Here is a 14456-nt window from a genome sequence, read left to right as displayed (position 1 = left end):
CTTGGGCCCAACAGCTTGCATGTTTCTGCCCGCAGTCCAGCTCCTGTGCTGCCCTCTGTCTTCACACACACACACACACAGTGGCTGTGGCCTGATTTGTCGAAACCCGGTCCCCTGGGGTGAACAGTCCTGACTGCCCCCCCACCAGCACCAGTGAAGACGAGCCTCCTCCCCTGCCCTTAGGACTTGCCATCCATACAGGTCACAGGCTTCCTGTCTGACACAGAAGTTTGCTCCCCTGCCCCCCTTGTAAGACCCTCCTCAGAGCCTCAGTTCTTTATACCCCAGACAGCTGGCTATACATGAGCAATATTGATCCCACTCACACAAGGTGTTTCAGAATAAGCAAATCCAGAGACAAAGTGGTTTAGTGGGGCTGCCTAGAGCTGGGGAGATTGGGAAGAAATGGGGAGGGGCGCTTGGGTGGCTCAGTTGTTAAGCATTTGCTTTCGGCTCAGGTCATGGTCCCACGGTCCTGGGATTGAGACCCCCGCATCGGTGGGGAAGCCTGCTTCTCCCTCTTCCTCTCCCACTCCTTGTGTTCCCTTTCTTGCTGTCTCTCTCCATCAGATAAATATCTTTTAAAAAGAAAAAGATGGGGGGTATCTGCTAGAAGGTATTGGGGTTTCTTCTCAGGGTGTCAAAAATGTTACAAAATTGTGATCGTTGCACAACTCTGTGAATAAACTAAAAACCACTGAATTGTACAATTTAAATGGGTAAACTGAATTACGTCTCAATATGTTGCCAACAAAAATAAAAAAACAAGCAGACCAACTAACCAGAAGCTGAAGCTCCAAGCTCTGATGTCTCCTGTGGGTCCCTGATGAAAGGGAAAAGCAGCATCTGAAGGTCTGGCCGCAGGGGCGGCAATCCAGCCCCAGGGGGGACGTGCAGTGTGGTTTGACCACTGTTCATCGGAAGCCCCTTCTCATGCTTGGGAACTCCACACAAATCATGAAAGGAGACAGAACCCACCTCCCACCACATAGGACCAGATACTTGGCTTTCCCAGCTATCTCCTTGTAGTCCTATAACCAAGGCTTAGCTAATCAAATGCCTCTGCCAGGAATTTCTCAGTCAACAGCAAAGCAGGAAGGAAAGCGCACTACCTCTGGTGGCAGCTGGGACAGCTTCAGCATACTCTGGTTCCCAGGTAGGATTTAAGGTGCTCTTAATGGCTCAGACTTACCTGCCAACCACTGTTCCTTTTTTTTTTTTTTTTTAGATTTTATTTATTTATTTATTTGACAGAGATGAGAGGCAGGCAGAGAGAGAGGGGGAAGCAGGCTCCCTGCAGAGCAGAGAACCCGATGTGGGGCTCGATCCCAGGACCTTGGGATCACGACCTGAGCTGAAGGCAGAGGCTTAACCCCCTGAGCCACCCAGGCACCCTCCTCTTGTTTTCTAACTTGTGTTTCTGTGAGCCCAAGAGTTCAATAGTCTTTCTGCTTTTATCAGCCAGAATCTGCTCTTTGGCTCTAACAGAGGATTGGCACATGTGACATCAGGGACCCTGTAGCACTGGATCCCTCTGGGCAAGGCAAACTATCCTGGTAGCTTCATTCCTCAGCTTACAGTCACCGGGAGACAAGCACCATATGTGCATCTCACATTTCAGTCATCAGTTACAGCTTTTCCCCCATTCGAGAAGCATCAAACCTTAGAAGTCCTAGCTTCTAATTCTCTTTCTTTTCCTGATAGCCGCTTTTTAGATGTCTTTCAAACATCCTTTAATTTCTTTCTTTTTTTTTTAAGATTTTATTTATTTGACAGAGATCACAAGTAGGCAAAGAGACAGGCAGAGAGAGAGGGAGGAAGCAGACTCCCTGCTGAGCAGAGAGCCTGATGTGGGGCTCGATCCCAGGACCCTGAGATCGAAGGCAGAGGCTTAACCCATTGAGCCACCCAGGTGCCCCAAACATCCTTTAATTTCTTATGATTTATCAATTAAAAAAAAAATCTGCCCAATATGGGGCTCAAGTTCATGACCCTGAGATCAAGAGTCACTTGGTCTACTGACTGAGCCCACCATCAAACCCATTTAGAATTAACTGAGCTTTCTGAGGCTTAGGGTTTATGAATTTCAATGCTACAAAATTCCCAGCATCTTTAAAATATTCCCTCCTCTGGAATTCTGACTGTATGGATCACATTAGTCTATCTCCCAAGTTTTGTTTTCTCCATGTTTTTTCACCTCTTTTCCTCGGTTTCCATTTCTCTACATCCCTGTGTTCCATCTGTGTGCCTTCAGATCTACTTCCAGTTCATTCTTCTTTTAGGTATGTCTCATCTGTTGTTTAACCATAAGGTTTCTAACGGCAAATGGTATACTGTTAATTTTTTAAAGCTTTACTTTTTTATCAAACCAATTTGGTCCTTTTATTTATTTATTTATTAAAAGATTAAAAAAAAATTATTTGACAAACAGATCACAAGTAGGCAGAAAGGCAGGCAGAGAGAGAGGAGGAGGCAGGCTCCCTGCTGAGCAGAGAGCCCAATGTGAGGCTCGATCCCAGGACCCTGGGATCATGACCTGAGCCGAAGGCAGAGGCCTTAACCACTGAGCCACCCAGGTGCCCCCCAATTTGGTCCTTTTAAATGTTCTTTTCTTTAGTCATACTTTTTCTTTAAATACGAGCAAGATATTTTTGTATTTTGTACTTTTAAAAGTTTACTTATTTTATAGAGAAAGAGAGAAGGGGCAGAGGGAGAGGGAGAGATTCTCCAGCAGACTCCCTGCTGAATGAGGAGCAGGACACAGGGTTCGATCCCACAACCCTGAGATCATGACCTGAGCCAAAAGCAAGAGTTGGACGTTTAACATCCTGAGCCAAATGTTCCTATGTTTTGTATTCCATATTTCTAACAGGTTTTTGCTGGTCTGATTCTGTTGTGTATTTTTCCTAATGACTCTTAGTCATGGTGATTTCTTTCCTTGTGTGGCTTTGTATTTTCACTGAAAGCACACATTTCTTCAAATTTTATCTTAAGAAACTCCCTGAGGTTTGGGTTTAAAATACAAACCTCAAGAGAAGATTATACTTGCTTCTGCTAGGTGCCTGGGAGCACTACCAACCTGAGACCACTTCAAACTAAACTATTAGCTTGAGGATTTTCTAGTCTACACAGGTAGTCTGAACTCTAGACCCAAACAGTACTAAGAGCCGGCTGTGGTTACACATTACTGGAGAAAACTCTGTGCTCACCCCCTACCTCTCCCTCTACCCAAAACCAAAGCTAAGAAGGTGAGTTGTGGGAGTGGTTTGCTCTTTCAATGACTATGTTTTTTGAGGTTTAAGTAGGAGGGATCTCTGGTCTGACTTCCTTCTTTGTGGGAGCCTTCTTTGTTCGCTGCCAGCTGCACTAGTGGCCCACTGAAACAATTGTTCTAGGCCACTCACAGACCCCACCAAAAAAGCAGAAAAAAAAGAAGAGTGACAGGAATGTTTATGAATTGGCTCTTAAATAAAGTCCCAGCTCTAGGAACCATCCACAGACTTCACGACCTTCACCAGCCTTAAGATCACTCACTGGCCTGTTCTCTTCTGTACCACAATCACTGGTCTAAAGCAAGGATGGGAGGACATGAGGACACGAGGAACCAGATCCAAACAGAGAAGTGTGGCATAGCACAAGGCTGAGTTGCTCCTCTTCTTGTCCAACCCTGGAGCAGTCCAAGAGCCCTCTAGTCATCGTCTTTGAGCCAACCTAGCTTAAGGGCTAAGATTCTTGCCCTTGGATGGACAAGAACCAGAACAGGCCGAGCCAAAGTCTGTCCCCACAGATCCATTTCTCACTGGGCTCACAGCGGCAGAGCTCAGGACAGTTCCTTATTACTCTTTACTCAAGGGGAGATGTCTCCGGTCCTTGCCTGCGTTTCGGCGCCTCTTTCGACTTAAAAAACTCTCTAGCTTCTTGCTGCGTTTCAACTCCTTGAACTTCTCAGCTAGGACCAACTGGCGCTGCTCAGCTAGAGGACAGGGAGAAAGAAGGCTGGTAAGCAAAGGAGGAGGCACCCTTCCCCTTCCCCAGGTCTATACCTCTCAACCACTATGCTGGCATGCATGACTTGCTGGAGTTCACAGGCGTGTGCAGCACGTGAACTTGTTCTAGGATCCTCTGCTTTATCTATTACACCAACTGTGAGTTCCTTCTCTATGCCTGGCGTAGCATATGGAGGGGAGGCAGGAGAGAGATAAAAGCAACCCTCTTTGCTCGTAATCTATACTTAGGGATACGAGAATAGTTACAAATAACTCCTGCCTACCACCTCTACTTTCCTCCAACTTCCCATGACATCCTGCCTTCTGGCCTCCCTTAGGGAGCTCACAGACTTCCAACACAGCATGCTGCCTCTATGGCCGCCCAAGCCCATCCTTGCAACCAGCCTGAGATAGCTGTGCTCCACTCACATTTCTTCAGGAAGTATGGCCGCTGGCCCTGCTGGGCCCGAGCCCTCTGCTCCTGCTTCAGGGCCAGGCGCAGCTCCTGTTGCCGCTTGCGTTCCTGCTGTGCCCGTTCTTGCTGCTCCTGAGAAGCAAAGAGGAGGTGGATGAGATGGGTGGGCAGGAGGGCCTGGGAGCCACCCCCCACTGCCTCGAGCTGCTCTCACCGCCCACCTGCAGTCTGAGCCACTCACCATCCTCTGAAGCAGCTGCTGCAGTTTCTCCTGCTCCTGCCCAGAACGGTGCTTCTTCAACTGCTTTTTCACCAGCTCCACAGGGCAAAAGGAACACGATGGTTAGCAGTCTGTACCTGTCAACTGAAATTCTGTGCCAAGCATTATTCTGAGAGGTTCACATATGCTAATGCAAATGACACACCGAGATATGCATTATTATTACCTCTTCTTATGATTAGAAAACTGTGAAGTAAAGGAACCTGCCAATGGTCACATAGCTAGTCAACTAATGAGCCAGGATTTGAAAACAGAAAGCAAATTAGGGAAGTTAATCAGTTAAGGAGAAATAAATCTTCCCATCCCTATGCTCCCTGTTCCCCTCTGCCTGACTCTCTAACCTGTCCCTTAGTTTCCTACCCTTCGGAATCCCCATGAGCCCGTCTCATGTTCCAAACCTCTTTCTCTTTGGCTCGGATGTCATTCAGGAATTCATAGGTTTTGTCAAACACCTCAGGATTATATTCTCCTGAAAGATCGTCAAAGCGGGGATCCCGGGCTACCTTTGAAGAAAACAAGAGTATAAAAGAACTGTTCCTTCTCCCCTGAGACACTTCTTCCTGCTTCTTCCTCACCTTCTTACTGATGGGGACAACTTGACGCAAAAATGGCACCCGGACCTTGGCTGACATTTCCAGAGGCCTACGGAGAAATTAAAGGACAAGTCTAGGGTCTCCAGTCTTTTTTTTTTTTTTTTTTTAAGATTTTATTTTCTTATTTTTTTATTTTTTGAGAAAGAGACAGAGGGAGAGAGAGAGAATGTGTGTGAGGAGGGGGCAGAGGGAGAGGAAAAGGATCTTAAGCAGGCTCTATGACCAGTGTGAGAGTGTGCTGCAGGGCTCAATCTCATGACCCTGAGATCATGACCTGGGCCAAAATCAAGAGTTGGGCGCTTAACTGACTGAGCCACCCAGGTGCCCCAGATTTTATTTTTTTGTTTAGATTTTATTTAAGTATTTGGGAGAGAGAGAGTGAGTGAGAGAGCACAAGCAAGGGAAAGGGAGAAGGAAGATCCCCACCAAGCAGAGAGCCCAATGTGAGGCTAGATCCCAAGGCAATGGGATCATGACCTGAGCCGAAGGCAGACACTTAACTGACTGAGCCACCCAGGCACGCCCCCTAGATTTTATTTTTAAGTAATCTCCACACCCAATGTGGGGCTCGAACTCACAACCCTGAGATCAAGAGTCACATGCTCTTGGGGAGATCAAGAGTCACAAGGCTCCCCAGCATTTTCAATTGTGATCAAAGGCCTCCCACCTAAGAATTCAGACACCTACTCAAGGTCCCAGGTATGCTCCACTTCCTTGAGCAGGCCTTGCTCCTCACCTGTGCTTATCTGCAACACACGCATTTTGGACACGTGGTCTAGAACCTTGCTTCTTAGAACTGTTTCCAGCTGTCAACTGTTTGTATGTCTCAGTCCCCACTTGGCTCTGCAATTCCAACAGCTCTTCAAATGACATGTTAGATGTGTCTGTGGAAGGAGAGGTGAGGACATGACTCAGCACAGCCTCTCCCAGCTGCAGAGACCTCATCCCACCCTCTTTCCAACATCCCCATCAGACCAATCACTACAGGCCCCAAGCAGCACAGATCTTAATGGTGCTACCTCAACACCTAACTTCCCAAACACTCCAGCCACCTGGGGCCTCACCTGGCTAAGAACTCAAAGGCCGGAGGTGGGTCAAGCCACAGTCCCTTCTTTTTCATCTCTTTTGAATCATGCCTCCACAGGCTTCCCCACAGGGCGTGCCTCCCTTGCTCAGTGACCACTGCCAGCGCTTGGCTTCATATTCTCAGCACCTCTAATCTTAGCTAGTGCTCTCATCTTCTAATTGGTCTCCCAACCTCTGTCTCCTCCCAAAGCTAGGTTTTCCAGTTCAGGTTTGACAGGGGCATCTAAAATGCAAAGCTGATCTCATCACTCCCACCTCTTTGCCACACATATATCCTATGGATCACACCAGTCCAGAACTCAAAACTCCTAAATGGGTTCCTCTTGATCAGAGTAAAAGCTACAGGCCTTGTAATAGTTTGAAAGCCACCCCCTGTGATCTCTAATCTCATGTCCTAGTAATCTCTTTCCCACTCCTCTCCAGTCACTGGTCTAGCAGTTCCTGAGCAAAAAGGTCTACGTTCCTGCCTCAGTTCCTCTGCATTTGATATTGCCTCTGCTTGGGAGATTTCTCCAAATATATTTAGTGTTTGCTCCCTTAGCTCCTTCAAACTGTTGCTCAAACGTCCCCTTCTCAGTGAGACCTTCTCTATCTCCAAAACCCTTATAAACCTTTTTAAAAACTGAGATATACTTCACATATCATAGATTCACCCTTAAAAGCACACAGTCCCATGCTCTGTTGCTTTTAACGTTATTTACTTTTTTTTTTTTGTCACCCTTTCTAAAAGGTAAATTCCATGAGAACGGGATTTCTTTTTAAAATTTTAAGTAATTTCTATACCCAATGCGGAGCTTGAACTGACAACTCCAAGATCTTGCTCTACCCATTGAGCCAGCCAGGCGCCCCAGAACAGTTTCTGTTTGCTTTATTCACCGATGTAACTACAGCAGCTAGAACGGCATTTGGAACAGGTCCACAGAGTGGATGTTCACCAAATGTTTTTGAAATTGGTGAAACTGACCTACTGACGCCTCCCCAGCAACCCATGAGTCTCCTGATCGTACTTTTACACACGCGTCTTCTCCCTGCGGAAAACCCGCATCCTCCTTTTCAGAAACTGCCCGGGATCTGCTAACCCAGGAAGCGCCCCCTCACTTCCCAAAGCGTCGGCGGCGATCTCTACAGCGGCTCCTTCAGAGAACTTCGCAGTCTCACGGTGACTGCACCGCCCCCTGGCCTTCTCCCCGCCGCCGGCGCCCCGCTGTCCCTCGGCCCGGCACCGGGCCCTCACCCTTCCGCAGGCCCCCGGCGTCCTCCCCGCCGCCCCGGCCACCGCGAGGAGGCCCGGCGGCCGCCGCCACGCTGGCACGGTCCCTCGGCATCGGCTCGCGGGACACGCCGGCTCCGAAATGGACTACTTCCGCCCCAACAACTCTCACCCCGCCTCTTCCGGCCTCACCCGGAGGCCGCGTCTGCGCAACTCGTTGGTTGAAAGGGGCAGACCTCCGGGCGGGTGGGCGCCGCTCGAGATAATGTTGCGGCATTTTTGTCGCGTGGCGTTAACTCCGCGCTCAAGAGGCACAAGGTCTGGGCCTTGGTGGTTTTTGGTTTCCTTTTGCTCCTGGCGGAGAAGCTAGAATCTCAGCACCCTACCCCTTTGCAAGCTTCTGTCATCCACCCCCACCCATCGCACTTCACAAAACAGATCACACGTTTGGAGATTTTTAATTCATTTTTATAAAATCTGAGCTGGCTGGGAGCGTCAGGGAACAGCAACAGCTCAGGGAAGGGTGGGATTATCTGCTGGTCCTCGCCTCCCCAGGTCAGGGAGAAGGAGGTTTCATGGCAACAGTTGCAACTCCTCTCAGCTCCCAATGGATGCTCATGGCTCAAGCGGGGGAGGGGGTGGAAACAAGGGTGGGGGGGAAGCTCCTGAGGCTCAGACACTGCTTGCTTCTCCCTTATCCCCATTTCCTTCGCTTCCCAGCAGAGCCTGGCTGGCCTGGGGCAGAGCAGAGGCCCAGGAGCAGTTGGAAGGAGGTGTATGGGACAGAGCACCAAGGGGAAGGGGCCCTCGGCCCAAGGGGGAAGGGATCTCGCCCTCCCCCCTACAGCTCCCCACTGAGTTCACAGCACAGGAAACACCTCTAGTCCAACAACTCCACGCAGAGGTATACCGAGTCCAGGGTCCAAAGGGGCAGGCAGGTGAGGGATGGGAAGGGGCAGTGAAGACAATAGCAGGCTCAGGAAGGGAGGCGGCAGCAACTTTCTCCTACCCATGGGAGGAGACGATGGGGCGACTGATATTGCTGTTGGTGGTCATGGCATTCAGCTCCCACCTGGAAGGCCAACAATGACAGGCAGAAAGGACAGCTGGGAGAGCCTCCACCCGCAAGGCCAGAATTGCTCAAAGCTATGAACACATCATCAGTCCCTTCAACATCCTAAAGCTCAACCACCCACAGCCACCTACCTTCTTAGGACCTTACTAAGAAGTTCAACAATCGGGCCCCACCCACCACCAAATCCAGTATCACCCACTCCTCCACCTGCAAGTTCATGTAGACTTCCTCTCTGTTTATATAAGTGTGTTTGTGCCCAACACCTGGAAAAAAACATCTGTGTACACAGCTCAGTAAATTTCCCAACCTACCTTTCATCCTCTGCTCAGACCCAACCAGGAATGCCTGTTTTTGCTCTCCACTCCTATCCTTTTTAAGGGCCTGACTCAGCTCTCCTGGGCTTCTAGAAGCCTTCCCCACCCCTCTCACCACATAAAAATCAAATCCCTTCTTCCCCCTTTTTTGACAATTCTATCACTCTACAAAGATGTACCAAGTACCTCCTTATGCCTTGCACACTGTGTCACTTAATGCTGAACACACACCCTCTCAGCTTAAACTTAACTGATACAAGGAGAGGGAAGTGTCCAGAATGACCCAGAAAAAAACACAATATACACCAAATAACTTTTGGTGCTTGATTTGGACCTAAGAATGGGATTCAAAGGTAAGTACCTAGGAAGGACCACCCTTAACTCTGTAACTAGTGTGATCCAGAGATTCCTAAACTTGTTGGTACTTTGCAGCTAACTTTGAAGACTGAATCAAACTTTCTCAGCATGTTAAAAAAAAAAAAAAAAAAAAAAACCACCAAATAGGCTCGGGACTCAAGAAGTGATGCTGCTGAGCTTGGTTTGAAACACCTGATTTTTTTTCCCCCTATTATTTATCCACCTGATAATTTTCAATCTCCTTCCCTCTCACTCTCCACAAGTACACTACATCTCCAGCAGAACAGAAACCTCTCTCCCCTCCACACTGAGGCCAAGCTCACCACATCATGCCTGTGCTGCCTGCTCACCCTCAACCAAGCCCTCCTCCCCAACCACTCACTGTACCTGATGTCATGGGGCAAACAGGACTGGTCCAGGTTATACTGAATCACGGCCAGTTTACAAAGAGTCTTCAGACTAGGGCCTTTGAAGAAGTCAGGGAGAGGGAGATGGTCAGAGCCAAGGAAAGGGTTCGTTCCTTAATGTCACCACCCAAAGCCAGGGACCTGAGCAGCAGCACTCTGGGAATACGTGTACTTACTAAAATCCAAAATGTGTAAGTCAGAATGATCTATGAGGTCAAATTCATCTCCCAGACCTTCCTCAGGAGATGGACTGTGGGGATCAAAAAGAAATGAAAAAAGGAAGAAAGACTATCTATGAGACCCTGTCGCTCAAATGCCTCCCATGCAGTCACAGACTTGGACCCTTCCCTGAGGCCTCCCTGCTTTCCTCCTAACCTGGTACCCCCAAAGAGAACAATCTTGTCACCAACGATACAGCAGCACTGGCGCCGGCGGGGACATGGCCCCTTCCCCTTCGGTTCAATCTTCTTCCAGGTAAAGGACACTGAAGAGAAGTTGATACGGAGGTTGAATACCTACCCAGTCCAGATATCCTCTCCACCCCGACTCTCGCAGGATTTCCCCCCTCCCCCATCAATTGCTCCTCATTTTCCTCCTAAAGGCAGTGCTCTGTACCAGGGTTAAACTTCCAGAGGTCATGGAAGTGCCGGTTCAGCCTCGCATTATAGCCACCAAAGATGTACAGCTCCCCATTGTAGCCAACTGGAAGGAGAGAGGAATGTGGAGTATGAGGACAGAGGGCGGGAAGGGGGACCCCACAGGGACCAACAGACACTCACAGGCTGAGTGGCTCCGACGGCCCTCAGGCAGCACCGGAGTTGGGGGACAGTCCAGCCAGGCCTCAGTCCTGGTGTCAAAGACACGGATGCGGTTGCAGTAGATCTCGTTGTTGGAATGGAATGGCCCAAAGCGGTCGGCACGTCCCCCGAAGACATACATGTGACTGCCCAGCATTGTGGCCGAGTGGAAATCCCTCCAGCGCGCAGGGTTGCCCTGGGTAGGAGCAGAGAGATGAGAGGGAGGGGGTCAACATGGAGCCTAGGAGGGGATCTGTTCTCACTGAGCTTCCTATGATTTCTTCAACTGAGGGTAAGGATCTGGGAGAAAAAAGAAAGGGCAGACCTTTGTACAGATAAGGGTCCATGTCATGGTGCTGGTATCCAGCTTGTGAATGTCATTGGAAAAGCAGTCCGCCTGAGTGGGAAGAGAAAGGAAGTGAAGAAAGGAATAAAACATGGGATCAGTGGTCACTCTCTGACCCTCCACCTGTCCCCCTCAAGACCTTTGAAGAAGTCAAAGCCTCCTATCCCGCCACCCTCAATTTCCCTTTCTCCTTCTCATTCCCACACTAAACCTCTACTTTCCTGCCAGACGTACCAGCTGCTCATAGCCCCCGAAAATGTACATGGTCTTGCCCAGGACACAAGCTGAATGTCCATCCCGGGCTCCAGGAACTGTTCCCGACACTCGGGGTGTGGACCACTTGTGAGTATCTGAAAGAGAGGAGAGGCGCCAGGTAAGCAACCTGACACCTCCTCCTAGACTCTGGGGTGCCCTATTCCCAGCTGCCCCAGCCCACCTCTGTCCCCACCCACTTCCCTGAGGCATCATTTGGCAAAACACAGCCTCCCTGAGACCCATACTCACTGACATCAAAGGCATAAAGCACATTGCAGGCTCCTTCGGTGTCATTCCGCCCGCCCCAAAGGAAGACCATGTCGTCGATGAGGACGGTTGAGTGTCCATACCGCATGTAGGGTACCACAGGAGCCTGCCCACGGATGGCAGGCCTCACTGGGGGCAGCTTTGTCCAACGCAAGGACACTGTGGGCACAGTTCTGCTCAGCCCTGGAAAGCTCCCTCCCAGGCTGTCCACCTTTTCCCAAACCAGATATTCTTTCCCCTGTCCCCTTTGGCCATGGGTACCACCACCAAACCTGATTCAGCGACCCGTTCCCCTCCCTGATGTGGGTACCCAGGGATGGTCCCAGCCTCAGCTTACCTGCATTGAAAATGTGCACATCAATCTGACGCAGTGTTTCATAGTCTTCACCAGAGCAGTAACCCCCGAAGGAGTATACCCGGTGCCCAACAGCCACTGCAGCATGGTTCACCCTGCGGGGCCCGCCCTCCAGGTGCACTGTCCACCGTAACATCCCCTGGGTCACTGGTTACAGCAACATGCCCCCCCGGCACGGCCTGCTGCCTCTGCTACCTGCACACAAGTTAGGGCCACAGGCTCCTCAGGCAGGGCCTTTGTCTGGCTCACCGTGACTCTGCCCAGGACCAGCCCTTCACTCCAAGTGTCACCCTGATGGCCCTCCCACACCACCCGTCCAAAGCTCAGGTGGCTGGCCCTGGCCCAGGAGAGCGGCAGAGGTCAGGGAGTTTGCCCTGGCCCTGTGTTCTCCAACAGGGAAGGATGGGGCCACTCCCGACCTGATTGACAGCTCAGAATCTGCTGATCAAGGGCTCGGCACAGTCATCCTCATTTATTCATGGAGGCCCCATCGCGTCCCTGGCCTGGCACAACCTCCCAAGTGCCCCCTAACTCCCCCAACCCCCAACCCTCCTTCCCAAGGCAGTGCATTCTCTTGTCTCTCTGGCTCTGCTCCGCTTACTGCCACCTCTCTAAGAATCTCTGCTCTTTAAGGTGGGGAAAGGGATCTCAAAATACTCAGGACTATTAATAGCCCAGCCAACCCCAATCGGTCCACTGAAAGCTGGCATTGGTGCTTCAAAGCAGAAAAGCTTTTAGGCCTTTAGAGTGAAAATAGTCCCCCTATCCAGGACAGGGTGGGATTGATCCAGGGCAGGGACCTCCAGGGATGGTTAGTCCCTCATAGAGAACTCCTGCCAAGCTGAGCTGTTGTCATCAGGGTCATCCAGGGCCCCTCACAGGAACTCCAAGTTCCTTTGACAGCTGTGCCTGGTATCCTGCCAAAACTAGGAACTTAAGCCAGAAAGGTATGTGTCTGCTGGGGACTGAGGGGGTGGGGGAGAAGATGAGGTGTTTTCCCCTCCTGCTACTTCCCCAACCCTGCTATTGTAAGGATAAACAAGCTATTTTAGCAGCTCTTTTCCCACCTGGATCCCTGAAATGGGGATGGGGTAGGGTTGCATTAGAAAAGAGAAAGGAGGGGTGCCTGGGTGGCTCAGTCAGCTAAGCATCTGCCTTTGGCTCAGGTCTTGGCTCAGATCACGATCTCCAGGTCCTGAGATACCCGAAAATAGAGTCCCACAGCTGGCTCCCTACTGCCTACTCAGCGGGGAGTCTGCTTCTTTCTCTCCCTCTGCCCCTCTCCCAGCTCATGCTCACACACACTCTCTCATAAATAAATAAAATCTTTTAAAAAGAGAGACAGAGACAGAAAGGAAACAAATAAAAAATGTCCTTGGGCAGGACAATAAATAGACCCAGGCATGACCTGCCAACCTAGTGATAATGGGTAGACTCTGTCAAACAAATGCTCCTCCAACTGGTATTGCCTTCGCTGGCAGGCACCTGCTGTGTTTGAGTGGATCATCTGCTCCCTGTTCAGGAAGTCCTGGCAGAGGAAAGAGCCTGACAGAACCTCAGACACAGAGAAAGCAAGTAAGGGAGGCCCCTTGAAAGAAAGAGACACAGCTTTCAGCTGGCTTGCCTGCCCCCTCCCGCTTCAACCTCCCTCAACCCCCCATCCCTTGCTTTAAATAGCCAGCCTGCCAAACCTGAAATAGCCCCAGCAGGAAACCACTCTCACTTCATTATTCCTGTCCTCAATCCAACAGATCTTGGATCTGGGCTTTCGGGAGATAGAAGGTTGAAGGTTTTAGGAATTCGAGTCTTTCATTTTCCCTCATAGCTTCTATTTCCCCTTCAGCTATGTCAAGGTAAAGTAAGGAATTCACAGAAGAGAGAAGCAATTCCATCCAAAGGTGGACAGAATCGTAGCTTCTTCACAAGGAAAACTCAAACTCATGGAGAAAAGCCCCCACCATCTCAGGGTCTCCTGGATCCTTCATCACTGCTGCATTCTCCAGCTTCTTCCATTCTCTTCACGTACATACCCCCCTCTCTGGTCTCTTGCCATGTTCACTCCCCGTTTCTGGCCCTTCTTGATCTCCTGAGAGCTTTGCAGTTTTCTCCTTTTTCCTTCTCCCACCGCACCAAGCTCCACCCCGACAGCCCTCCATTTTCCCTGAGCCACCAAGGGAATTAAAAGCTAATATTCACTGACCCCTTTCGGCCGGGGATATTCCCACTCTACATGACGCTATCCCTGTCTCCTTCCCGTCATCCCAACCTCTCCTCCCCAGAATACTAGACCCTCCCCCCACTTTTCTTCCATTATCCTCAGCTTCTCCTTCTCCTCATAGCCCAGTGTTTCTTCCAATTCCCTTCAGTGCCTCCGCCAGCCACCAGGTCTCCTCCATCGGTTTCCTCACCATCCTCCCCCAGCCCTTCTTTCCCCATTAACACTCTCCTTTCCCATCATCCCCCTAGTTCCCTCCCCACCCCCACCTCATTACTCTCAGGCCCCTCCCCCACGACTCCAGCTCCAGGAATGGGCGACCCTAGCCCCTCTAATATTCCTTGTCCCTTAACCCATCCCGGGCTACCTGCCAGGCCGGGCCGGGGCGGGGCCGCGGGTCCTCGCGCTGCCTGCAGTCTAGAACCCGTTGCGCGCCAACCGACACCTCGGTCCCCAACGAGATAAACACAGCCAGCCTCCGTCCTTCCGGCGGGCGGC

General features: G+C 50.5%; 1 protein-coding gene across 3 annotated transcripts; it reads right to left on the bottom strand.

Moving 5' to 3' along the window:
* Positions 1–2906: 2906 nt before the first annotated feature.
* Positions 2907–14448, bottom strand: KLHDC3 (kelch domain containing 3). Of its 3 annotated transcripts, XM_032340010.1 has the most exons (15): positions 14326–14448; positions 11726–11938; positions 11371–11547; positions 11101–11216; positions 10846–10917; positions 10503–10716; positions 10339–10425; positions 10099–10207; positions 9900–9973; positions 6011–6158; positions 5257–5323; positions 5080–5184; positions 4643–4717; positions 4416–4533; positions 2907–3973 (listed from the first exon to the last, which is right to left on the bottom strand). In XM_032340010.1, the coding sequence occupies exons 2-15, from the start codon at positions 11877–11879 to the stop codon at positions 3837–3839; spliced, it is 1653 nt and encodes a 550-aa protein (XP_032195901.1). In that variant the 5' UTR covers positions 11880–11938; positions 14326–14448; the 3' UTR covers positions 2907–3836. The 3 variants fall into 3 exon arrangements, with proteins under 3 accessions (XP_032195901.1, XP_032195900.1, XP_032195899.1); XM_032340008.1 differs by lacking the exons at positions 2907–3973; positions 4416–4533; positions 4643–4717; ... (1 more) ...; positions 5257–5323; positions 6011–6158 and adding exons at positions 8013–8642; positions 9704–9782 and having other exon boundaries at positions 14326–14444; XM_032340009.1 differs by lacking the exons at positions 9900–9973; positions 10099–10207; positions 10339–10425; ... (4 more) ...; positions 11726–11938; positions 14326–14448 and adding an exon at positions 7595–7752.
* Between the last annotated feature and the right edge of the window lie 8 nt (positions 14449–14456).

The sequence above is a fragment of the Mustela erminea genome, chromosome 4 (genome assembly GCF_009829155.1).
Source record: "Mustela erminea isolate mMusErm1 chromosome 4, mMusErm1.Pri, whole genome shotgun sequence".
Taxonomy (NCBI): domain Eukaryota; kingdom Metazoa; phylum Chordata; class Mammalia; order Carnivora; family Mustelidae; genus Mustela; species Mustela erminea.
This window is presented reverse-complemented; position numbering and strand designations above follow the sequence as displayed.